Raw genomic sequence first — 27,128 nt, forward strand, 5'->3', positions numbered from 1 at the left:
TTTTTTGTTTATTTCCGCCAACATTATCAATTGTATTCTTTTTACATTTCCGTTAAAATTTAATAAATGTTATAAATTGAAAAAAAAAAATAAATAAAAATAATGATGACTTATGCCAAATAATTTATAAATCGATTGTGCATCCTTTGATGAGGCCTAAAATACAAATAATTTCGTAGGGTGAGTGATTATTTTTTGTAGAATATTTGAGTACCCATATGTTTAGTTGTAAAGATAAGTAAAATATTTTTCTTCGCATCCAAAACAAAAAAAGAAGTTTTCATTTAAAATGAAATTTTTTTGAGGGAAAATTTTTTGCTGTTGAAAAAATACTTAACCTTATGTTAATAATATTATTTTGTTACAATCTGACAGGTGGTCATTATATCATAGAGAAAATTTCACTAAAACTTTGACTTGAGAAAAAATTTCGTTAAAATTGTTTCTTTCGACTACATTGAAATTTTTTTTCTATAGAATTTTTTTTACAGAAACTTTTTCTGTAGAAAAACTTTACTGTCTTTTGACTTAAGATAAATCTTTTTGTATATTTTGCGTCGAAAGACAAGTTTATTGAAATCTTGTGTTTAGAAAATTTAGTTTTTGAGGGAACCTTTTTTTGCTGTTGGAAAAATAGTTAACCTTTTGTTGATAATATTATTTTGTGATAAAAACTTTTTTTTTAATTTTTGTCTTTTGTTCTAGAGAAAACTTTATTATATTTAGTAAAAATTTCACCAAAACTTTGATTTGAGAGAAAATTTCGTTAAAACTTTTTCTTTAGAGAAAACTACATTAAAATTTTATCTTTGGAGAAAAATCCATGAAATTTTTTTCATTATATTGGTTTTGTATAGAAACTTTTTTTCTGCAGAAAAACTTGCCTTTTTTTTGATTTTAGAGAAATTTTTTTCAAAGATTTGACGTTGAAAGGCAATTTATTGAAATTTTGTTCTTAAAGAAATTTCATGGAATTTTGTTTTTAGAGAATATTTTATTGAAACTTTATCTTGAACGAATATTTCATTGAAATTTTGTCTTAGAAAAAACTTTCATTCAAATTTCGTATTTAAAAAATTTAAGTTTGGTTCCATGTTTGCCTTTCGCGAAAAAAATAATCTTTTTTCGGAAATCCTTTTTTAAGATATTTTCTATTGAAGCAAAAAAACATGCTGATTTCAGCATGTGCTCATTATTTATGATAAAAATTGCAATAGGAGTATTAAAAGTAATCGCAAAAACAATTTTCAATACACAACGATTTTTTGCAGATAATTTCAAACAAATGTCGTTATAAATTTTGTATGAGATTTCACATCTTTTATATAAAAACCAATTTGTAGATGCTGGTTTGTTTGCATGTGTGTTCCGTATAAATTCAAAAACGGCGGAACCGATGGTCTCTTGGAAAAATGTGCTCTTAATTGTTATACCCTACATCACTACTGTGGTATAGAGTAATCACAGCCAATGGCGCTTCTTCAATGAAGAACAACAGCCAAATGTAAAATTGAATAAGGCTTGAAGCTTTTCCTTGAAAAAAATCCTGTCGTATTAAATTTGAATCAATTTTTAGGTTTGATCACGTTTTTAGATATTTAGATCATTTTTTTGTCAATTCTAACTTAAGCACAAAGTTAATTTATGTTTAAATCAATGGACCAATTGAATGAATATATTTTAATTATTGTTTTTTTTTTGTACAAAAAAAAGATGCTTCAATGTCTTAATTTTTATTTACTTTCTTGAAAATATACGAAAATTTGTTGTTTCGGATAGGTAAATTAGTGGAGCAAAAACTCGTACATTTCTATTCAAAGTTTCGAAACGAATTATCGATTAATTGGCAACGTTGGCATCCGTTATCGATTAATTCCGAAAAATATGAAACTTGATTGTACTAAGTAGATTATGGATCCGAGAATTAGTAGGTCACAGAACTCGTTTTAAAGCGATTCAGGCGAATTGAGTTAAAACAAGTAGAGGCGCGTAAAGTTCGGTCGAAACGAACCCTCCAACATGGATCGCAACTGAAATGTTCTTTGAATATCTTTTTCAAATAGACTAGAGCTACATCAAAATGTGACCGATCAGAACCGTACTTATCATGATTATATGAACTACTAAGATAATACCACTTTTAAAATTTCAGACAAATCGATTAGTAATTGCGGCTTATAGATGCTCAAAACGTCAAATTTGACGATCGGTTTTTTTTGGCAAATATATTAGGTAAGCAGCGATCACAACTGGTTCATTTCCTGACATAGCTCCCATATAAACCGATCTCCCGATTTTACTTCAGGATACTCTACACCGCGCAACTCTTATCCGATTTGGCCAAAATTTCACTTTTGCGTTTTGCTATGACTTTAAACAACTGTGCCAGATATTGTCCAAAGTGGTTCATAATTTGATATTGCTCTCATAAAAAAAATTCTCCCGCTTTGGCTTCATGAGCCTCCATAGCATAAGCGTAGAAAGGTCTCAGGAAGGGATGTGCTAAGCACCCCCCAGATTGTAGAAATTTCATTGTTTTCGGCAGAATTTGCTAATTTGATTGCTATTCAAAAGTTTTTGGCCTCCCCCAGAGAGCTGAACTGGCTTCGCAAAGCTCTAGAGCGCATTTTTTTTTTACCGATATGAGAAACTTTGAACGTGGCGTTTTGTTATGGCTGTCAACAACTATAGCAGATATGGTCCATAATCTGATATACATAGCTATGATATAATCCTATAACTTGATTTGTCTTCCCGAGCCTCTAGATGACGCAATTCTTATCCGATTTAACTGAAATTTTATACTATGGTTTCTGCTGTGACCTCCAATAAAAATAATCTCCATTACCTTATATGGCTCCCAAAAAAATTTTTGTCTCTATTTGTCACCTTGAGTACCTAAAGAACACAATTCTTATCAAAATGTATAAAAAATCCATGGAATTTATTGCTTCCCATCTCATCATTTCTTAGTTTCTGCCCCTTTGAGAAACCTTGCAAAGAACTTCACTCATGTGATGCATGGTGCAGGGTTTATAAAATTCGACTTGGCTGATCTTAGCACATTTTTACTTGCTTTATAATAATGAAATATAATGCATGAAAGGCATTTGGGAGTAGAGCACGAAATTCCTACACATTTTCAGGACCACGTTTTTAGGGATCCACACCACCCCCTAAACCCACAAACCACCACCATGGGGGTTCCCATTCCCAAAAACCCCATTAGAGTATCGGTCTCAAAAAAAGTCTTTTAAAAATGAAGTACATCTAACATCCAAACTTAAATGACCCTTAACCCACCGAACGTAGTCAAAGACCAATAAAACTCATATGGGATTCAGATAAAGGCATTTATATTGTTAGTCAATCTATATACATATACTATTTTTGCAGCATATTATTTCACTAAATACTCTTTTTATTGTCGAAAATAAATAATCAAAGTATAATTTTGTTTCATATAAAGTAAAAGAAGATGCAACGGAGCGGGCCCGGTTCAGCGAGTAATCTATAAACCTTTTTTTCCTAACTAAAGGTTGGTACTATATTCCCTTTAAGCGAAAATTTTTTATGATTACTTTTTTTTAGATAACAGATTTTGTAGGATATTCCCTAATAACATAAAAAATTTTCATAAAAATATTATGTTATCATTGAGATTTTTGTAGTGTTTAAAAAAAGTAACCGTGAAATATGCGTTTTCACCTGTAAAACACGAATATAGTACCAGCCTTAAGCTAAAGAGTAATTTTCCAATCATCTTGACAGTCCTTGTACCATAAATCTCTCTACCCAGACATCACTGTACATTTTACTTACCGTACACAAGTACACAACGCAGTTTTCATTAACGAAAGCAATTATGCTCATTCATAATAACCGCTCAATAGGCAACACTGTTCTAAATGTTTTCCTTTTCTCCTTAAACACTTATTTCGTTTTTTCCTTTTGTCAGTTGCCCGTAATCAATCACCACGTTCGCTAGTAAGATCGTTGTCGTCCGTGTTTTTCGTTCGGAAAAGTGGGGTAAAACCTTAGTGAATTTTCGCAAGGATTAGTGTAAGACAAAGTGAACATGATTTACTATCGAAATACAATGGTTTGTTGTTAAATTAATAGAAATCTTCTTTGCAATGCGTTCAACAAATGTTTGCAAATTCAATGCTGCAAGTGTTTTTTCAGTGCCAACTGTTATTGTTGTTGTTAGCTTTAACGGAACTTGGTTGGTTCGTTTGTTCTTGGGTTTCCAATGAGAGAGTTGCAATTGGAGAACAATTGAGAGCGCATAATGGAAGGAAAGAGATTGTATTGCAGCAAAGTATAAAGCAACAAGGTGGGCATCTCTCTTGTTTTTGTTTTCATACTTATAAAGAGAAATACAATAACAAGGCAACACTTAGGCAAACGGCATGTTGGTTTAGTTCGGTTCGGTTTGATTCGGTCGCGGTCGTGGAACTCGGTTAGATGTGAACGTTTTGATGAAAAAAATTATTGAAAAAATATGAAAGAAAACCATGCAGTTATATACAAAAGACTAGAAAAAAAGGCTCTTCAGACTCCATGCTCTTCTCCCACTGACAGCAAACACCTGATGCGATGTTAAGAAAACATACACAAATTTACCAACATTGAGTCTGTTGCATCCGTTTTGTTGTTTATTTTTTTTCCTTTGGGTGGCCAACAGTTCATACAAGAGCCAGAATATGTGTTGCTGAACGTGTATTTGTATTTGTTACGTTTTTGTTAGAGCGGAGATTTTTATTTAAGGCAGCGTAGAGACCTAACATCAGCTCATAACAAAAGCTTTTAACAAAAGCTTTTTTGTTGATTACCGTCAACCACAATTGTATTCTTTTTACATTTCCGTTAAATTTAAATAAATGTTATAAATTTAAAAAAAAAAAAACAAACATAAATTAATCAAGACTACACGTGAAGCGTTCAAAAAGTATTTTAAAAAAGTAATGGTGACTTATGCCAACTTATTTACAAATCGGTTGAGCATCCGTTGATGAGGCCTAAAATACAAATAATTTCGTGGGGTGAGTTTGATTATTTTTTGTAGAATATTTGAGTACCCATATGTTTAGTTGTAAAGATAAGTAAAATATTTTTCTTCGCATCCAAAACAAAAAAAAAAAGTTTTCATTTAAAGAAACTAGTAAAATGAAATTTTTTTGAGGGAATATTTTTTGCTGTTGGAAAAATACTTAACCTGATGTTAATAATGTTATTTTGTTACAATCTGACAGGTGGTCATTAGAACTTTTTTTTTAAATTTTTGTCTTAAGACAAAACTTTATTACATTTAGAGAAAATTTCACTAAAACTTTGACTTGAAAAAAATTTCGTTAAAATTGTTTCTTTCGACTACATTGAAATTTTTTTCTATAGAATTTTTTTTAACAGAAACTTTTTCTGTAGAAAAACTACTGTTTTTTGAGTTTAGATAAATCTTTTTGTATATTTTGCGTCGAAAGACAAGTTTTTGAAATCTTGTCTTTAGAAAATTTAGTTTTTGAGTGAAACTTTTTTTGCTGTTGGGAAAATAGTTAACCTTTTGTTGATAATATTATTTTGTGATGAAAACTTTTTTTAATTTTTGTCTTTTGTTCTAGAGAAAACTTTATTATATTTAGTAAAAATTTCACCAAAACTTTGATTTGAGAGAAAATTTCATTAACACTTTTTCTTTAGAGAAAACTACATTGAAATTTTGTCTTTGAAGAAAAATCCATGAAATTTTTTTTCTTAATAATTGTTTTTGTATAGAAACTTTTTTTCTGCAGAAAAACATGCCTATTTTTTGATTTTAGAGAAATTTTTTTCAAAGATTTGACGTTGAAAGGCAATTTATTGAAATTTTGTTCTTAAAGGAAATTTCAATGAAATTTTGTTTTTAAAAGAAATTTTATTGAAATTTTGTTTTTAAAAGAAATTTCATTGAAATTTTGTTTTTTTTTTTTAAGAAATTTCATTGAAATTTTGTTTTTAGAGAATAATTTATTGAAACTTTATCTCGAACGAATATTTCATTGAAATTTGGTCTTTAAAAAAAACTTTTATTCAAATTTCGTATTTGAAAAGCTAAGTCTGGTACTATGTTTGCCTTTCACGAAAAAAAAATCTTTTTTCGAAATTCCTTTTTTAAGATAAGTGATATTGAAGAAAAAACTTGCCGATTTCATATAGTAGGACATGCCTTCACTATTTATGATAAAAATTGCAATAGGAGTATTAAAAGCAATCGTAAAACAATTTTCGACACGAAAATATTTTTTACAGATAACTTTATCGTTGTAAATTTTGTATGAGATTTCACATATTTTTTTTATATAAAAATCAATTTGTAGTTGCTGGTTTGTTTGCATGTGTGTTCCGTAAAAAATAAAAAACGGCGGAACAGATGGTCTCTTGGGAAAGGGGCTCGGAATTGTTATACCTTACACCACTACCGTGGTACAGGGTATTATAGGTGAGGTGAGGTTGAAAAGAGGATGCGGATATTAATCCGCCCCATGCCAATATGGATATACACCTAAGCCAGTAATCGGCTTATTGTGCGCTCTAAATATTAAAAGAAAATCTTAGTCATGAATGCCGTGCTACTTACAAAATCCATAATTGTTTTCCATACCACGTCTGGCTCTATCACAGCCAATGCCCTTGAATGTTGTTTTTTTTTTATCAGGCAAGCTTAAGGAGAACAACAGCCAAATGTAAAATTGAATAAGGCTTGAAGCTTTTCCTTGAAAAAAAAATGTCGTTTTAAATTTAAGGTTATAATGAATCAATTTTTAGGTTTGATCACGTTTTTAGATATTTTGATCATTTGTTTTGCCAATTCTAACTTAAGCACAAAGTTAATTTATGTTCAAATCAATGGACCAAATGTATGAATATATTTTAATTATTGTTTTTTTTTTTTACAAAAATAAGATGCTTCAATGTCTTAATTTTTATTTACTTTCTTGAAAATATACGAAAATTTGTTGTTTCGGATAGGTAAATTAGTGCGAGCAAAAACTCATACATTTCTATTCGAAGTTTCGAAAAGAATTATCGATTAATTGGCAATGGTGGCATCCATTATCGATTAATTCCGAACAATGTGAAACTCGATTGTACTAAGTAGATTACGGATCCGAGTATTAGGCCACAGAACTCGTTGTGAAGGGATTCAAGCGAATTGAGTTAAAACAAGTAGAGGCGCGTAAAGTTCGGTCGAAACGAACCCTCCAACATGGATCGCAACTGAAATGTTCTTTGAATATCTTTTTCAAATAGACTAGAGCTACATCAAAATGTGACCGATCAGAACCGTACTTATCATGATTATATGAACTACCAAGATAATACCACTTTTCAAATTTCAGACAAATCGATTAGTAATTGCGGCTTATAGATGCTCAAGACGTCAAATTTGACGATCGGTTTTTTTTTGGCAAATATATTAGGTAATGCAGCGATCACAACTGGTTCATTTCCTGACATAGCTGCCATATAAACCGATCTCCCGATTTTACTTCAGGATACTCTACACCGCGCAATTCTTATCCGATTTGGCCAAAATTTCACTTTTGCGTTTTGCCAGATATTGTCCAAAGTGGTTCATAGTTTGATATTGCTCTCATAAAAAAAATTTTCCCGCTTTGGCTTCATGAGCCTCCATAGCATAAGCGGAGAAAGGTCTCAGGAAGGGATGGGCTAAGCACCCCCCAGAATTGTAAATAAAATGTCAATGTTTCCGACAGAATTTGCTTATTTGATTGCTATTCAAAAGTTTTTGGCCTCCCCCAGAGAGCTGAACTGGCTTCGCAAAGCTCTAGAGCGCATTTTTTTTTACCGATATGAGAAACTTTGAACGTGGCGTTTTGTTATGGCTGTCAACAACTATAGCAGATATGGTCCATAATCTGATATAGCTATGATATAATCCTATAACTTGATTTGTCTTCCCGAGCCTCTAGATGACGCAATTCTTATCCGATTTAACTGAAATTTTATACTATGGTTTCTGCTGTGATCTCCAATAAAAATAATTTCCATTACCTTATATAGCTCCCATAAAAATTTTTGTCTCGACTTGTCACCTTGAGTACCTAAAGAAGACAATTCTTATCAAAATGTATAAAAAATCCGTGGAATTTATTGCTTCACATCTCATTATCATTTCTTAGTTTCTGCTCCTTTGAGAAACCTTGCAAAGAACTTCACTCATGTGATTCATGGTGGAGGGTTTATAAAATTCGACTTGGCTGATCTTAGCACATATTTACTTGCTTTATAATAATGAAATATAATATATATAATATATTTATGTTATATATATTATATAATATATATATAATAGAGCACGAAATTCATACCCATTTTCAGGACCATGTTTTTGGGGGTCCACACCATCCTCTAAACCCATAAACCACCACCATGGGGGTTCCCACTCCCAAAAACCCCATGAGAGTATCGGTCCCAAAAAAAGTCTTTTAAAAATGGAGTACATCTAACATCCAAACTTAAATGCCCCTTAACCCACCGAACGTATTCATAGACCAATAAAAATCATATGGGATTCAGATAAAGGCATTTATATTGTTAGTCAAGCTATATACATATACTATTTTTGCAGCATATTATTTCACTAAATACTCTTTTTATTGTCGAAAATAAATAATCAAAGTATAATTTTGTTCCATATAAAGTAAAAGAAGATGCAACGGAGAGGGCCCGGTTCAGCGAGCAATCTATAAACCTTTTTTTCCTAACTAAAGGTTGGTACTATATTCCCTTTTAGCGAAAATTTTTCATGATTACTTTTTTTTAGATAACAGATTTTGTAGGATATTCCCTAATTACATAAAAAATTTTCATAAACATATTATGTTATAATTGAGATTTTTGTAGTGTTTAAAAAAAGTAACCGTGAAATATGCGTTTTCACCTGTAAAACACGAATATATTGTAGTACCAGCCTTAAGCTAAAGAATAATTTTTCATTCATCTTGACAGTCCTTGTAACAATAAATCTTTCTACCCAGACATCACTGTACATTTTACTTACCGTACACAAGTACGCAACGCAGTTTTCATTAACGAAAGCAATTATACCTCCTAATTGCTCATTCATAATAACCGCTCAATAGGCAACACTGTTCTAAATGTTTTCCTTTTCTCCTTAAACACTTATTTGGTTTTTTCCTTTTGTCAGTTGCCCGCAATCAATCACCACGTTCGCTAGTAAGATCGTTTTCGTCCGTGTTTTTCGTTTGGAAAAGTGGTAAAACCTTAGTGAATTTTCGCAAGGGTTAGTGTAAAACAAAGTGAACATGATTTACTATCGAAATACAATGGTTTGTTGTTAAATTAATAGAAATCTTCTTTGCAATGCGTTAAACAAATGTTTGCAAAGTCAATGCTACAAGTGTTTTTTCAGTGCCAACTGTTCTTGTTGTTGTTAGCTTTAACGGAACTTGGTTGGTTGGTTTGTTCTTGGGTTTCCAATGAGAGAGTTGCAATTGGAAAACAAATGAGAGCGCATAATGGGAGGAAAGAGATTATACTGCAGCAAAGTATAAAGCAACAAGGTGGGCATCTCCTTTGTTTTCTTTTTCATACTTTTAAAGAGAAATACAATAACAAGGCAACACGTAGTCAAACCAAAGAGCGTAAGATAATATCTTTCATACGCTCTTTGAGTCAAACGGCATGTCGGTTTAGTTCGGTTCGGTTTGATTCGGTCGCGGTCGTGGAACTCGGTGAGATGTAAACGTTTGATGAAAATACTTATTCAAGAAATATAAAAGAAAACCATGCAGTCATATGCAAAAGACTAGATTGAGATTGCATGCACTTCATTACCTACTCGCAGTATAAACCTCTTTACCAACATTGAAACTGTTGTATCCGTTTTGTTGTTTTTTTTTTTCTTTGGGTGGTCAACAGTACAACAATACAAAAACCAGAAGATGTATTGCTGTATGTATACGTGTATTTGAATTTGTTGCGTGTTTGTTAAAGCGGAGACTTATTTCACAGCAGCGTAGAGACCCAACATCAGCCCATAACAAAAGCTTTTAACAAAAGCTTTTTTTGTTGATCACCGCCAACAATATCAAGTGTTTTATTTTTAAATTGCCGTTAAAATTTAAAAAAAAAATATATAAATTAAAAAAAAATCTAATTAAAACAAGACTACAGTGAAGAGTTTAAAAAGTATGACTTATACCAACATACTTTTAAAATCCATTGCGCTTTACGTTGCCAAGGCCTAAAATTCAAATTACTTCGTGGGGTGAGTTTGATAATTTTTTGTGAAAACTTTGAAATAGCCATATGTTTAGTTATAAAAGTAAGTAGCTAAAATATTTTTGTACGTATCCATAATAGAAAAAGTTTTCATTTAAAAGAAACAATGAAGTGTTGTATTTTAGGGAAAATTTTTTGCTGTTGGAAAAATAGGGAACATTTTGTTGATAATTTTATTTTGTTATAATCTGGCTTGAGGTCATGAGAACTGTTGAACTTTGATTTTTTTGTCATTAGTATTTAGAGTAAACGTCATTTTAAACGTAATATAGTTTTTAGAGAAAATTTCACTAAAACTTTGGCTTGGGAGAAAATTTTGTTAAAATTTCTTCTTTAGAGAAAACTTTATTGAAATTTTGTTTTTGAAGAAAAATTCATGGAAATATTTTTATACCCATAGGATGGGTCTATGAGTCTATGGGTCTATTTCAATTTGTGTTTGTTTGTTCTGCATAGACTCAAAAACGGCTGAACCGATTACCTTGAAATTTTCACAGATTGTGTAAGTTGGTCTGGAAGGAAACATAGGCTATAAAATTTTTTGATGTCGGGAAGGAGGCGGACCCTCCCCCTTACCCCAAAAGTACTACCCAAAAATAAAAGTGGACCGATCGGGACAATATGGGTTTCAAATGAAAGATTTTCAAGAGTAGAATACGAATTTCATAATAAACAAGTAAAAGCGTGCTAAGTTCGGCCCGGCCGAATCTTATATACCCTCCACCATGGATCGTATTTGTCGAGTTCTTTTCCCGTCATCTCTTCTTAGGCAAAAAAATGATATAAGAAAAGATTTGCACCGCTATTAGAGCGATATTAAAATATGGTTCGGTTTGTACCACAATTAAATTATATGTTGGAGACCTGTGTAAAATGTCAGCCAATTCGAATAAGAATTGCGCCAATTGGGGGCTCAAGAAGTAAAATAGAGAGATCGATTTATATCGGAGCTGTATCGGGCTATAGACCGATTCAGACCATTATCAACCCATATCTTGATGGTCATGAGAGGATACGTCGTGCGAAATTTCATTCCAATCGGATAAGAATTGCGCACTCTAGAGGCTCAAGAAGTCAAAATCCCAGACCGGTTTATATGACAGCAATATCAGGTTATGAACCAATTTGAACCATACTCGGCACAGTTGTTGGATATCATAACTAAAAACCTCGTGCAAAAATTCATTCAAATCGGATAAGAATTGCGCACTCTAGAGGCTTAAGAAGTCAAGACCCAAGATCGGTTTATATGACAGCTATATCAGGTTATAGACCGATGTGAACCATACTTGACACAGTTATTGAATATCATAACAAAACACGTTGTGCAAAATTTCAATCCAATCGGATAAGAATTGCGCATTCTTGAGGCTCAAGAAGTCAAGACCCAAGATCGGTTAATATGGCAGCTATATAAGGTTATGGACCGTTTTGAACCGTACTTGGCACAGTTGTTGGATATCATAACAAAACACGTCGTGCAAAATTTCAATCCAATCGGATAAGAATTGCGCACTCTAGAGGCTCAAGAAGTCAAGACCCAAGATCTGTTTATATGGCAGCTATATCAAAACATGGACCGATATGGCCCATTTACAATACCAATCGACCTACACTAATAAGAAGTATTTGTGCAAAATTTCAAGCGGCTAGCTTTACTCCTTCGGAAGTTAGCGTGCTTTCGACAGACAGACGGACGGACGGACGGACAGACGGACGGACATGGCTAGATCGACATAAAATTTCACGACGATCAAGAATGTATATACTTTATAGGGTCTCAGGCGAATATTTCGAGTAGTTACAATCAGAATGACGAAATTAGTATACCCCCCATCTTATGGTGGAGGGTATAAAAAAGTAGGCTCCAAGTACCTGGGGGTCCGCCCCAGCCTCAAAACCCATTTAAAATAGGTTTATTTGACGATCATGACAATATGGGACTCAAGTGAAAGGTATTCGGGAGTAGACTACGAATATGGGCAGGAAGTAGGAATAGGCTTTATAATTTATTGATAACGAAAGGGGTGGGCCCTCCACCGTTACCCCAAAAACACCACCCAAAATCTAAAATGGTCCGATCGGGATAATATGGGTATCAAATGAAAAGTATGCTGGAGTAGATACGGAATCTGGCATACAAATTCATGTCAAAGTATAGGGGGTCACCCCACACCCCAAAAAATGGGCACATTAGCCAATCACGAATAAATGGGACTCGGTTTGTTTGTTCCGTATAGACTGAAAAACGGCAGAACCGATTTTCTCGAAATTTTCGCATATTGTGTAGGTTGTTCTGGAAGGAAACATAGGCTATATAATTTGTCGGTATCGGAAGGGGGACGGACCCTGCCCCTTAAGCCAAAAACACAATCCAAAATCAAAAGTGGACCAATCGGGACAGTGTAGGTATCAAATAAAAGGTATTGGAGAGTAGAATACGAATATGGTATTAGAATATGAGTCTAAGTAACCATAGGGCTGCCCCAACCTTAGAACTCCCCCCAAACAGAACTATTGGACGTTCATTTCAATATGGGGCTCCAATGAAAGGTTTTCGGGAGTACATTTCGAATCTGGCATACAAAATCATATCGAAGTTACAGGGTCACGTCACCCCTCAAAAACGCCTTTAGACCCATCATGACTATATGATACTTGGCTGAACCGATCTTCTTACAATTTTCATAGATTCTGTACTTTTGTCTGGAAGGAAACATAGGCAATATCGGGTGGAGAAGGACCCTCCCCTTTACCTAAAAAAACGCCACCCATATTCGAAAGTGGTTGGATGGGCACAATAAGGGTATCAAATGTAAGGTATTGGAGACCAGAACACGAATATGGTATTAAAATTTGGGTTCAAGTACCCAGCAATGAGTGTTTTCCGATTAAAGTTTAAACTTCATGATAAGGGAGCTTTTTTTTATAGCCGAGTCCGAACGTCGTCCCGCAGTGCGATACCTCTTTGGGGAACATTTTTTAAATGACCATGCATGGTATAAATGGATAAACACCGCTCTGTTCAATGTTCTCGCCAGGATTCGAACGCGTTCAGCGTCATAGGCTACCATGGAGCGAATTCGATATCCGCATTCAGGGCAAAGTGTCTCTATCCTAAAAAGATATTAGAGAGTTAAAAAAGGCGCAGCGGAGCGGGCCCGGTTCGGCTAGTAAAGTATATATATTCTCGATCGTCATGACAGGCCACCGTAGCGCAGAGGTTAGCATGTCAGCCTATGACGTATTTTATGATGACTTTCAACAACTGTTCCAAATAAGGTTCAAATCGGTTAATAACCTGATTTAGCTGCCATATAAACCGATCTGGGATCTTGACTTCTTGAGCCTCTAGAGGTCGTAATTATTATTCGATTGGAATGAAATTTTGCATGACGTGTTTTGTTATGATATCCAACAACTGTGTTGAGTATGGTTCATATCGGCTCATAACCGGACATAGCTGCCATGCAACCGATCTTGGGTCTTGACTTCTTGAGCCTCTAGAGGGCGCAATTCATATCCGATTTAAATGAAATTTTGTACGACGGATCCTCTCATGACCATCAACAAACGTGTTTATTGTGGTCTGAATCGGTCTATAGCCCGATTTAGCTCCCACGTAAATCGATCTCTCTATTTTATTTCTTGAGCCCCCAAAGAGCGCAATTCTTATTCATATTGGCTGACATTTTACACTGGTCTCCAACATATAATTTAATTGTGGTCCGAACCCGACCATATCTTGATATCGCTCTAATAGCAGAGCAAATCTTTTCTTTTATCCTTTATTTTTGCCTAATAAGAAATGCCGGGAAAAGAACTCGAAAAATACGATCCATGGTTGAGGGTATGGGCAGGAACTGACCCATCGTCATTGTGTAAAATTTCAGCCAAATCTAGTAAGAATTGTGCACTTAAGGGGCTAAAACGGAAGTAAAATAGGGAGATCGGTTTATAGGGGAGCTGTATAAGGCTATTAACCGATTCATGCCATATTCAACACGTATGTTAAAGGTCATGGAAGAAGCCGTTGTAAAAAATTTCAGCTAATAAATTTCGGATAATAATTGCGCCCTCTAGTGGCTCAAGAAGTCAAGACCTCATATCGGTTTATATGGGGCAGCTATATCAGGTTATGAACCGATATGAACTATACTCAATACAGTTGTTGGATATCATATCATATATCAAAACGTGGCAAAATTTCAAGCGGCTAGCTTTACTCCTTCGAAAGTTAGCGTGCTTTCGACAGACAGACGGACAGACATGGCTAATTCGACTTAAAATGTCATGGCGATCAAGAATATATATAATTTACTAGCTGACCCGGGCACGCTCCGCTGCGCCTTCTTTTACTTTATATGGGACAAAAGACAATTTAGGATCTTTTAGTGAAAAACCTATGCTACGAAAATAGTATATCGCTTAACAAACAGTTTAACAATAAAAGTGCCTTTATCCCATATCCCACATGATCTTTATTGGTCTACGAATTTTAGTTGGATGTAAGGTGTACTCCATTCTCAAAATACTTAATTTCAGCCCGATATTCTCATTATGTCTGATTTAGTGGTCTTTTCGGGGGAGATGTGGTCCTCCAGATACTTGGCCCTGAAAAAATGAGGAGGCCCTCAAACACATGGCCCCAAAATAGGTTATCACGTTCGTTTTCTAATCTCAAATACCTTTCATTAGAGCCACATATTGGCTTTGTCGAAAAATTTTATCCCTTTGGGGGTGTTTTGGGAATGGGGTGATGCCCTAAATACATGGTCCTACACTTGGATATCAAATTCGTATTCTACTCCCAAATACTTTTATTTGAGCCCCATATTGCAATGGTCACTAAAAAATTGCTGTTTGTGGGGTATTTTGGGAAAAGGGTAGACCCCCAGAAAATTGGTCCCGAAAATGGGTATCAATTCTTGCTCTACCCCCTAATACCGTTAATTTAAGCCCCACATTGTCATGATCGGTAAATATGCCCGGTTTAGGGGTGCTTTGGGGAGTGGGGTGGTCCCCCAAATTCTAAGCCCTGAAAATATATCAGCAAGGTGTTCTATTCTCATATATCTACATATCATTTATTTGAACCCCATATTGTCATTGCCCTCAAAATTGGATATCAAATTCGTTTTGTAATCTCATTTAAACTCCTTATTGCAAAAGTCTGCAAATATGTCCGGTTTGGGGTATTGGCCCTAAAAACTATGAATATTTAGCTCCACTCTCTTTAGGACCCAAATTGTCTTGGTGAGCAAATACCTCCTATTTGGGGGTTGTTATGGTGGTGGGACGTGCGCTAGACAGTTGGCCCCTAATGTTGATATTAGATGCGTGGTCTACTCCCAAATACCTTTAATTTGAGCCCCATATTTCCATGGTTGGCAAACATGACTGGCTTGCAGGGTGTTTTGGGGGATGGGCGGCCACCCAGTGTGTTGCCCTTGAAAATATATATCGGATTTGTGTTCTACTCTAAAAACCCTCTTATTTGAGCCTCATATTGCAATAATCAGCAAATATTTCCCATTTGGGTGGTGTTGTGGGGGTGGGGTGGCCCCATAGACACTTTTCCCGAATATTGATATTCGTGCTTTACTCCCAAAGACCCATATTGCTATGGTCGTAAATTTGTCCCCTTTTGGGCGATGTTTTTGGGGAGTAGCGGCCCCCTATTTAGATATCAGATTCCAATTCTACACTCAAATACCCTTTATTTAAGCCCCAGGGGAGAGAGAGAGTTTTGGTGCTGGGGTGGACCCCCGATAACGTGGTCCCACATTTGAATATCAGATTCGTATTCTACTCGCAAATGCCTTTCATTTGAGTACCATATTGCCATGGTCGGTAAATTTGTCCGATTTAGGGGTGTTTTGGGTCTTGGTGTGGTCCCCCTAGTACTTTGTCCGACAATTCGATATCAGATACGTTTTCTTATCCTAAATACCTTTCATTTGAGTCCCATATTGTTGTGATTGGTCTAAATATATATTTAGTAGTTTTTAGGGTGGGGCGGCTCCCCTAGGTACCCCATCCGAAATTTGGATCCCAAATTTTTATTTTTAGAATACAGTATGAGATCACACAAAATTTCGCTCCGAGATCTGACGTTTCTGAAAATTAGGGCAAGGGGGAGGGTCCGCCCCCCCCTTTAGATATAAAAAAATGTAGTACCTTATTTTCACCACGGGGTCATTATGCAACATCTGTGAAAATTTCGGTGGAGCCGTTTCTGAGTCTATAAGGAACACACAAACATACAAACACAAATTGGTTTTTATATACAAGAAGATGGGCTCCTAGACGAATATTTCGAGGAGTTACAAACAGAACGACGAAATTAGTATACCCCCATCCTATGGTGGGGGGTATAAAAAAAAAAAAACTAAGTTAATAAGGACTGAGGAGGAGCTATATTAAGTTATAGTTCGATTCGGGACTCACGAAGCAAAATCGGGAGATCGGTTTATATGGGAGCTGTATCAAGCTATAGATCGATTCTGACCATATTGCACACGTATGTTGTGGGCATGGAAGGAGACGTTGTATAAAACTTTGTGCCAAATCCGATGGGAATTGCACTCTCTAGAGGCTCAAGAAGTCGAGTTCCCAGATCGGTTTATATGGCAGCTATATGAGGTCATGGACCGATTAGGACCATACTTCGCACAGTTGTTGCAAGTGATATCAAAACACTATGTGCAAAAAAAAAAAAAAAAATTAAATCGTACGAGAATTGCGCCCTCTATAGGCTCAAGAAGTCAAGACCCCAGATCGGTTTATATGACAGTTATAACAGGTTATGGACCGATTGGAACCATACTTAGCACGGTTGTTGAATGTTATAACAAAATACGTCGATTTCGTTCTAATCGGATAAGAATTGTGCCCTCTAGCGGCTCAAGAGGTCATGACCCAAGATCGGTTTATATGGCAGCTATATCAAAACATGGACCGATATGGCCCATTTACAATGCCAACCGACCTACACTAATAAGAAGTATTTGTGCAAAATTTCAAGCGGCTAGCTTTACTCCTTCGGAAGTTAGCGTGCTTTCGACAGACAGACGGACGGACGGACGGAGGGACGGAGGGATGGACGGACAGACGGACGGACATGGCTAGATTGACATAAAATGTCACGACGATCAAGTATATAAAGGGTGATTTTTTTGAGGTTAGGATTTTCATGCATTAGTATTTGACAGATCACGTGGGATTTCAGACATGGTGTCAAAGAGAAAGATGCTCAGTATGCTTTGACATTTCATCATGAATAGACTTACTAACGAGCAACGCTTGCAAATCATTGAATTTTATTACCAAAATCAGTGTTCGGTTCGAAATGTGTTCATTCACCGTAACGTTGCGTCCAACAGCATCTTTAAAAAAAATACGGTCCAATGATTCCACCAGCGTACAAACCACACCAAACAGTGCATTTTTCGGGATGCATGGGCAGTTCTTGAACGGCTTCTGGTTGCTCTTCACTCCAAATGCGGCAATTTTGCTTATTTACGTAGCCATTCAACCAGAAATGAGCCTCATCGCTGAACAAAATTTGTCAAAATTTGAACACATTTCGAACCGAACACTGATTTTGGTAATAAAATTCAATGATTTGCAAGCGTTGCTCGTTAGTAAGTCTATTCATGATGAAATGTCAAAGCATACTGAGCATCTTTCTCTTTGACACCATGTCTGAAATCCCACGTGATCTGTCAAATACTAATGCATGAAAATCCTAACCTCAAAAAAATCACCCTGTATATATACTTTATGGGGTCTCAGATGCATATTTCGAGATGTTACAAACAGAATGATGAAATTAGTATAACCCCATCCTATGGTGGATGGTATAAAAAAAAAAAAAAATTGAGGTATGTTTACCAATTTCATAGTAACAATTTTGTCAATTTTTGTTTTTGAAAAAATGTGGGGTGGGCTCCCCCCCAAAATAAAATCTTGGCTACGTTTCTGGCTCCCATATATATGCATCACCCGATTTTCAACTTTGTACATTTTCACATTTTGCACAACGATTTACTCCATGGCTCCCCCAACAATAACAATTTTGTCAATTTTTGATTTTGAAAAAATTGGGGTGGGCTCCCCCCAAAATAAAATCTTGGCTACGTTCTTGGCTCCCATATATATACATCACCCGATTTTCAACTTTGTACATTTTCACATTTTGCACAACGATTTACTCCATGGCTCCCCCACCATATGCATGGATTTTCAAATTTAAGGAAATTTTGTGGTTTAGGGTATCAAATGGTTGGCTTCGCCCGACTTTAACCCGTCCCTACTTGTTTTGGAATAATTCTAAAAACATTTTTGTTATTTATATTTGATGCTGATAAGTGTTCCGTTCAAAAAATGTCTCCTACTCCGGACTCTCTAACACGTATTCAACACTCATTGCAATGTTATTTAACTTTACACATTTTAATGAAGTTTGCCAACAGTACTGGACTGTCCCACATTTCTCATCAGCTTGATAGTAAAATACTCCCCTCACATTTTTTTTTTACATCGAGTATAAATTATGTTTTATTGGATTTACTCACTGAACAGAGGGTAAATGAGTTTGTTTTTTAGTTTCTGTTTAGCAATTGTACTTCAAGTGTTGCCCCCAAGGCATTTCAAGACCTTTGCGTTTTCAAACAAGGTGTTGTTTTTCATTGCACGTTCGTATGTTTTTCAAGATTTTTACTGCTGCTGTCGACTAACGAGTTCATCCCAAGCTATTTTGTTGCATTAATTCAGCCTTTTCAGATGATGATATTCAGGTATATTTTTTTTTTAACATAAAAAAAAACCACAGAACAAATGACAACAGATTAATCTTCACTTCACTGACCTACGTTTCAAATGCTAGGGAAGGCTTTTCATAAACATAGCCATGATTCGAGTTTGCAGTAACATCGGAGGATTTGTCGTCTAACGACTCATGCCCTAAACTTTTGGGGGAAGTGGAATAATCCTCAGGTTTCGCTGTTGTAGTGCTGTGCTTAGGCCACCGCCTTGGAGGACCAAATGTGTGCTCATAGTCATCGAACACTGTGAGATCATCGGCAAATGAGGTATCATCTCCCGGTTTGAAAATCACCTCAGGTGGCGATGATAACAATGGAATTTCATCATGAACATTGAATAACTCGAAACTGGATTTGGGACCATGATGGTGATTGACATACACCATATCCTCATCGCCTGTCTTGAAGGCATTGAATTTGGCTGGATATTGCATTTCCGGTTTATACTCATCTTCCATAGATTGTGGTTCGAATAGAATTGGTCGATGTATCGCAGGAGCTTTGGTGGTGGTGCTCAATTTTTTTGTGGTGGCATAAATTCTGGGAGTTGTAAATCTAGTTGTGATTGTACTTCTGGGAGTTGTGGCTTTGGTTGTTGGAGTTTTGCGGGTTGTGCTTGTCCTTTTGGGAGTGGTGGTTGTTATCACTTTTCTTGTAGTTGTAGTGGTCTTGGGCTTTAAGGTTGTAGTTCTTTGAGTAGTTGTGCTATGACTTTTGCCGGCACTTGTTGCAGTTTGACTTTTCAAAGAGGAACTATTCGAACTGTAAGGTTTTCTGGTTATGGTATGCTTGAAACTATCCTTTGCCCTATATTTATCCAAAGGCGGTGATAACTCCTCTTTGGGTGTTAAATAGCTGGGAGCAAAAACTGGTTCGAACAAAGGCTTCCATTGATGTTCCTCTGCATGGTGAAAGTCCACCACCACAGGATACACATAATTCACTTTCTCTGGCAAGGGATCATCTATGGCTTTAGGTTTGGAATGCCTGTAGGTTGTGGAGTCACCCTTTTGTTTGTCATCATCCTGTTTTACTTGGGGTTGTGGGTAGGTGTAGCCTTCATTTCTCACATCGTTGTGCTTTTTCTCCCCTGACACGGAAACATCAGCTTGGACTTGTGTTAATGAAATTACTGTCACCAGTATCGCAAGTGTGTGGAAAAAATTCTGAAAATGTAAATTTTTTTTGAAAGATGTGTGCTTGTTTTTTTACATTCGTTTTTGGATTTTATTAACTCGTTTGTTTTTTTTTTATTTTGTCGTCTGTATTAATTGCAAACTCACCATCACTTTACGGTTGCACTTTCTTAACGGTTCCACTGCTAATTTCGAAATGTTTCCAAAAATTACGTTTTCTTCATTTTTTATTTACAAAATTGTTTTTTTTTTTTTTGAGATTATTTAGCGCTTTGTTCTTTTTCCTGTTCTCATTTCGATACTCGTCGAAATGCTGTCAACAAATACAATTTGTGGTTAAAAACAAATTTTTCTCAAACATGCACGCTACACTGGGTCAAGGTGACCGAGGGTTCAATAGAGTATTCAGAGTCTTTTTCAGATTCTACTGCTCTTCTCGTCGTTCATTAAATCAAATTTCCAACTCTTCTCATCATTTATTAAATAAAATTTTACAATTTTTAACGGAAAAGTATTCGATGGGAATCCGAAATAGTCTGCTATGTGAAGACATTATTTTGTGTTTAAATTTTAATAACATCTGAAATCGATTGAAGACTCACTCATAAACTCCATTTGTATTGGGTTGCCCAAAAAGTAATTGCGGATTTTTCATATAGTCGGCGTTGACAAATTTTTAACACAGCTTGTGACTCTGTAATTGCATTCTTTCTTCTGTCAGTTATCAGCTGTTACTTTTAGCTTGCTTTAGAAAAAAAGTGTAAAAAAAGTATATTTGATTAAAGTTCATTCTAAGTTTAATTAAAAATGTATTTACTTTCTTTTAAAAAATCCGCAATTACTTTTTGGGCAATCCAATAACTTAGCCATGAATTGTCACTCTGTTACTCTTGCTAACAAAAATTTTTACTTTTTCCCTTCCCACATTTTTATTCTCCAACATCTCATTGCTCTCTGTTAGGTATGACGCAGCGCACAGCTCTTGTTTTGTGAGCAAATCAAGCGACTTATAATTTGTATAAAATTCACGTATGACAACATTGGCTTAATTACAAAAATTTTTTTATATAAGAAAACGCCTGCATCGCGTATTTGTATATGAGGAAGAAATTAAACGAATATTGGCTCTGGACGAGACACCCAATGACAAAGGAGTTGCAAAAAATAAGAACAGAATGCAAATGCAATGACATTTGGCAAAACGGCAAGCAAACATTTGCAGGGATCACAAAGCCAAGCCCTTTGTTGTAGAGCTGGCAAAATATCGATGGTACTATTGATATTTAATTTTTTTTAACACAACTGACCGTTCCAAATTTCGGCCAAGTCCGACAATAAATGCAACTTTTATGGCCCCAAAACCTTAAATCGAGAGATCGGCTTATATGGCAGCTATATCCAAATCTGAACCGATCTGCGCCATATTATGTGGAGTTTGTGGAGGGGCCTAACTTAACTCACTGTCCCAAATTTCGGCGACATAGGACAATAAATGGGCCTTTTTGGATCCAAAACCTAAAAGCGAGAGATTGGTCTATATGACAGCTATATTCAAATCTGGACCGATCTAGACCAAATTGAAGAAGGATGTCGAAGAAACTAACGAAACTTACTGTCCCAAATTTCGGCGAAATTGGACAATAAATGCGCCTTTTATGGGTCAAAAAGCTTGCATCGCGAGATCAGTCTATATGACAGCTATATCCAAATCTAGACCGATCTGTGCCATATTGAAGAAGTATGCCGAGGGGCTTAACTTAAGTCATTGTGTCAAATTTCATAGAAATCGGACTATAATTGCGTCTTTTATGGGCCCAAGAACTTAAATCGAAGGATCGGTCTATATGGCAGCTATATCCAAATCTGGACAGATTTGGGCCAAGTTGCAGAAAAATGTCGAAGAGTTTAACACAACGCACCGTCCCAAATTTCAGCGAAATCGGACAATAAACGGGCCTTTTATGGGTCCAAAACCTTAAATCTAGAGATCGGTCTATATGGTAGCTATATCCAAATTTGGACCGATTTCGACCAAGTTGCAGAAAAATGTCGAAGAGCTTATATACAACTGACTCTCCCAAATTTCGGCGAAATTGGACAATAAATGTGCCTTTTATGGGTTCAAAACCTTAAATAGAGAGATCAGTCTATATGACAGCTATATCCAAATCTGGACCGATCTGTGCAATATTGCAGTAGTATGTCGAGGGGCTTACCTTAACTCACTTTTCCAAATTTCGGCGAAATTTGACAATAAATGCGCCTTTTATGGGTTCAAAACCTTAAATCGAGAGATCGGTCTATATGACAACTATATCCAAATCTGGACCGATCTGTGCAATATTGCAGAAGTATGTCGAAGGGCTTACCTTAACTCACTTTCCCAAATTTCGGCGAAATTTGACAATAAATGCGCCTTTTATGGGTTCAAAACCTTAAACCGAGAGATCCGTCTATATGACAGCTATATCCAAATTTGGACCGATCTGAGACAAATTGAAGAAGAATATCGAAGGGCCTAACTTAAATCAATGTCCCCAATATCGGCGACATCAGACAATAAATGCGCCTATTATGGGCCCAAAACCTTAAATCGAGATATCGGTCTATATGGCAGCTATATCCAAATCTGGACCAATCCAAGCCAAATTGCAGAAGTATATCGAAGGGCTTAACACAACTCTTTGTCCAAAATTTAGGCGAAATCGGACAATAAATGCGACTTTTATGGCCCCAAAACCTTAAATCGAGAGATCGGTCTATATGGCAGCTATATCCAAATCTGAACCGATCTGTTCCAAATTGAATAGGGCTATCGAAGGGCCTAACACAACTCCCTATCCCAAATTTCGGCAAAATCGGACAATAAATGAGCCTTTGATGGGTCTAAAACCTTAAATCGAAAGATCGGTCTATATGGCAGCTATATCCAAATCTGAACCGATCTGTTCCAAATTGGATAGGGCTGTCGAAGGGCCTAACACAACTCCCTATCCCAAATTTCGGCAAAATCGGACAATAAATGAGCCTTTTATGGGTCTAAAACCTTAAATCGTGACATTGGTCTATATGGCAACTATATCCAGATCTGGACCGATCTGGGCCAAATTGCAAAAATATGTCAAGGGACTTGTCACAACTTACTGTCCGAAGTATTGGCAAAATCGGGCAATAAATGTGCTTTTTATGGGCTCAAGACCTTAAATCGAAAGATCGGTCTATATCTAAATCTGAACCGATCTGGGCCAAATTGAAGTGGGATGTCGACTGGCCTGACACAACTCTTTGTCCCAAATTTCAGCTAAATCGGATAGTAAAAGTGGTTTTTATGGGCCTAAGAGCCGAAATCGGCGGATAGGTCTTCGAACTTAGCCTGCTTATGGAAAAAAAGAGATTCTGTGCAAAGTTTCAGCTCAATATCTCTATTTTTAAAGAATGTAGGGTGATTTCAACAGACAGACGGACGGACGGATATGGCTAGATGGCCTTATATTTGTACGCTGATCAAAAATATATATATTGGGTTGCCCAAAAAGTAATTGCGGATTTTTTAAAAGAAAGTAAATGCATTTTTAATGAAACTTAGAATGAACTTTCATTCTTGATATATAGAACATGTTATTCGGTTTATATAGAAGCTATATAGAACATGATATAGCTTCTATATAAACCGATCTCCCAAAATTTTTTCTTTACCGTTTGTGAGGAAGACATATTGATGATTTTCAAATGAAATTTAAAGGCAAATTTTTATGATGAAATTGGAAAACCCCTGCAATTCTCAAATTCAAAAACCTAGATGCCTCATTTGGGTTTGTAACCTTAAACCGTGCAAAAAAAAAAAAAAATTTGCACCTGACAATATTTGTAGCCTCCACAGCAAATTTACTTTTAGTACCGATGACGACTTTGAAACCATCTTCGCCCGAAAACGGTATTTTCGGGATTCTTGTAAAAAAATTCGGACAGAATTTATTTTTGGGTTTTTAAGTACACTTTTATCTGCAACTGCAAATTTGCCCATGAACATTCCATTAGGGAACTTAGGCAATCTTGAAACAAATCAATGGGTGCTGTCCGATTCAATTTTAAGCTCAAAGCCGAGTCTGAACGGCGTGCCGCAGAGCGGCACCTGTTTGGGGAGAAGTTTTTACATGACAGTTATCTCTACCCGTTCTCAAATGGCATATTTTTTACTTCTTTTTTCCATTTTCTACCACTGTGCATCGTCTCATCATCTTCCCCACAAGCTATCACTTGCCGCACCGATTTTGCATAAGTGAGCTCGTGGTACTTTGCGTCCCGTTATGATACAGAAAGTTATATTGACCTCCGTCTTACTTTTTGCTCTTTCAGTAATTGCGTCGTCTTCTCACGATGTGAATTTTCCCATAAGATTTTTGTTGTCCCACCGACAGCTTCGTTGTTCCACAGTGTTAAATGCGCGTTCGTAGCCCACGCCCTTAACTTGAATTCTGTCGACACGAAAATCTTCCAAGTTTATGGACGGCAGTCCTCTGGCCACTGCCAAATCGTCTGCTTTCTTATTCCCAGTTACTCCGCTATGGGCCGTCACCCAAACAATGCGCCATCCTCAGAGAAGGCGTTGATCTCCTTCTTACACTCCAAGACCGTTCGTAGCCTTATCGTCCTGATTGTTATTGCCTGTAGCCTTATCGTCCTGATTGTTAATGTGAGTCAGATTTTCGACAAATGTGTTCCGATGAAGACCCGAACTGTTTCTTCGAATGGGAATCAGTGGTTTGATAATGATATTAAAGTATTGATACGTAAAAGAGATTGTGCGTACTCTCGATGGAAGCATTTTAGAACACCTGAACTCTTTAATGATTACAAGCGTGCGAGGAATCAGACCACTTCTTGTATAAAGACGAAGAAAATAGCTTATTTTAGTCGTAAATTTCAAGAGGCATTGAACACGAAAGATACTTGGAGACATATTAAGTCAATTGGAATAGGAAGTGATTATGCATCAATTGATAGACATGTTGATTTAGATGAGATTAATAGGAGTTTCTTGAACATATCTTTTCCTGAGCCAAACGTTCATTTCTACGACAGTGAATTTAGTAACGTAAACCATAGTAGTAACTACACCTCACCAGACTTACGTTTTGATCTTGAGCGTTTTGAACAAAGCGATATCGTTAGCGCTGTAGAATCAATTAAGTCTAATGCCATTGGTTCTGATGGTATTGACCCAAGATTTTTTAGGATAATTCTACCCTTTATTCTTCCGTATATGTGCCAACTTTTTAACAATATTATTTTAAGGAGTTGCTATCCACAGTCTTGGAAACGGTCAAGGATAGTCCCAATACCAAAGAATAACCAGGAATTTAGGCCAATAGCAATACTTCCATTCGTCTCTAAGATATTTGAGACTCTAGTCAACCGGAAAATATCTGAATATATTGCGAATAATTCGCTGCTAACAGATTTTCAATTTGGTTTCCGGCCAAAGCACAGTTGCACTACTGCACTTTTGAAAGTAGTTGAAGATGTAAGGAGTGATATTGACAGCGATAAAGTTGCCTTTCTTGTTCTTTTAGATCATTCGAAAGCATTTGATTCCGTTGATCCCAATATACTTTGCCTTAAACTGAAACATTTATTTAAATTTTCTGAAAGAACAACGGATCTTATATATTCCTATCTTACGAATAGAAGCCAATCGGTATGTGTTGATAGCCGCTGTTCTAGTTATCTTCCAGTCTCAAGAGGTGTTCCACAGGGGTCTGTATTGGGCCCACTCCTTTTTTTCTTATATAGCAATGACCTTCCTGGACAGTTGCGCAACTGTGGTATTCATATGTATGCCGACGACGTACAGCTGTATATGAGCTCCTCGCCGGGGAGGTTGATCGATGGCGTACTTCGACTAAATAATGACTTGGATAGGATAAACACATGGGCAAACGCCAACGGACTACTTTTAAATCCAATAAAGTCAAAGTGCCTTGTAATTGGTAGGAATCGGGTGACAATGCCGCCCAATCTTGATGTGGCAATTGCTGGAGCCCCAATTGAGATTGTTTCATCTGCAAGAAACCTTGGTTTGGAGTTTGATGATAGACTTTCATGGAAGAATCATGTCAGCATGACAGTGGGCAGGACCTACGGCGTTTTACGAAACTTATATATGAGTCCACAGTACATTTATTCTTCCGAAACTATTATACTCTTGCGAGGTTTTTTACGGTTGTGATGTAACTCATAGGAATAAATTGCACGTGGCCTTTAACGATGTCGTTAGATACATTTTTGGTTTGCGTAGAAGAGACCGGGTATCTGACTTTGCCAGACAAGTATATGGTGTCTCTTTTAACTCGTTCCTTAAGATAAGCTTGTTGCAAATGATCCACAAGATAATTTATACCAATGAACCGTCATATCTGGCTTCTGTATTGCGTTTTGCCAACTCTACAAGAGGTAAGCAAGTAATACAAATACGTCATCAATATCGTGTATCTGAACAACAGTTCTTTGTTAATGCTATACGTCTCTGGAATAATCTTCCCAATAGTATTCAAATTATAAGTAATGAACGACAGTTCAAATCTTTGATTTATAATCATTTTAATTAATTATTTGTTTTGTTTTTTTTATAATTATTTTTTAATTTATTTTATTAGTAACTTTGATTAAATTGTTAAATTTTCTTTAAAGTTTCTTTTTCTTCTTTTTTTTATTTTGTTTAAACCTTTTTTTAACTTCAATATTGTATCAGTAACTTTGCTTAAATTGTTAAATATTTTGTACCAATTATTGTTCCATTTTAAATGAAAACTTGTTGAACTCATTGTATTTATCAATTTACTAACCCATGCTTTAT

General features: G+C 35.9%; 1 protein-coding gene across 1 annotated transcript; it reads right to left on the reverse strand.

The window, feature by feature from the left end:
- Positions 1-19,096: 19,096 nt before the first annotated feature.
- On the reverse strand, positions 19,097-20,495 carry LOC106094241 (uncharacterized). The gene is made up of 2 exons (XM_013261443.2): positions 20,420-20,495; positions 19,097-20,302 (listed from the first exon to the last, which is right to left on the reverse strand). The coding sequence occupies exons 1-2, from the start codon at positions 20,420-20,422 to the stop codon at positions 19,181-19,183; spliced, it is 1,125 nt and encodes a 374-aa protein (XP_013116897.2). The 5' UTR covers positions 20,423-20,495; the 3' UTR covers positions 19,097-19,180.
- Positions 20,496-27,128: the final 6,633 nt, after the last annotated feature.

The sequence above is a fragment of the Stomoxys calcitrans genome, chromosome 1, assembly GCF_963082655.1.
Source record: "Stomoxys calcitrans chromosome 1, idStoCalc2.1, whole genome shotgun sequence".
In the NCBI taxonomy this organism is placed as follows: Eukaryota; Metazoa; Arthropoda; class Insecta; order Diptera; family Muscidae; genus Stomoxys; species Stomoxys calcitrans.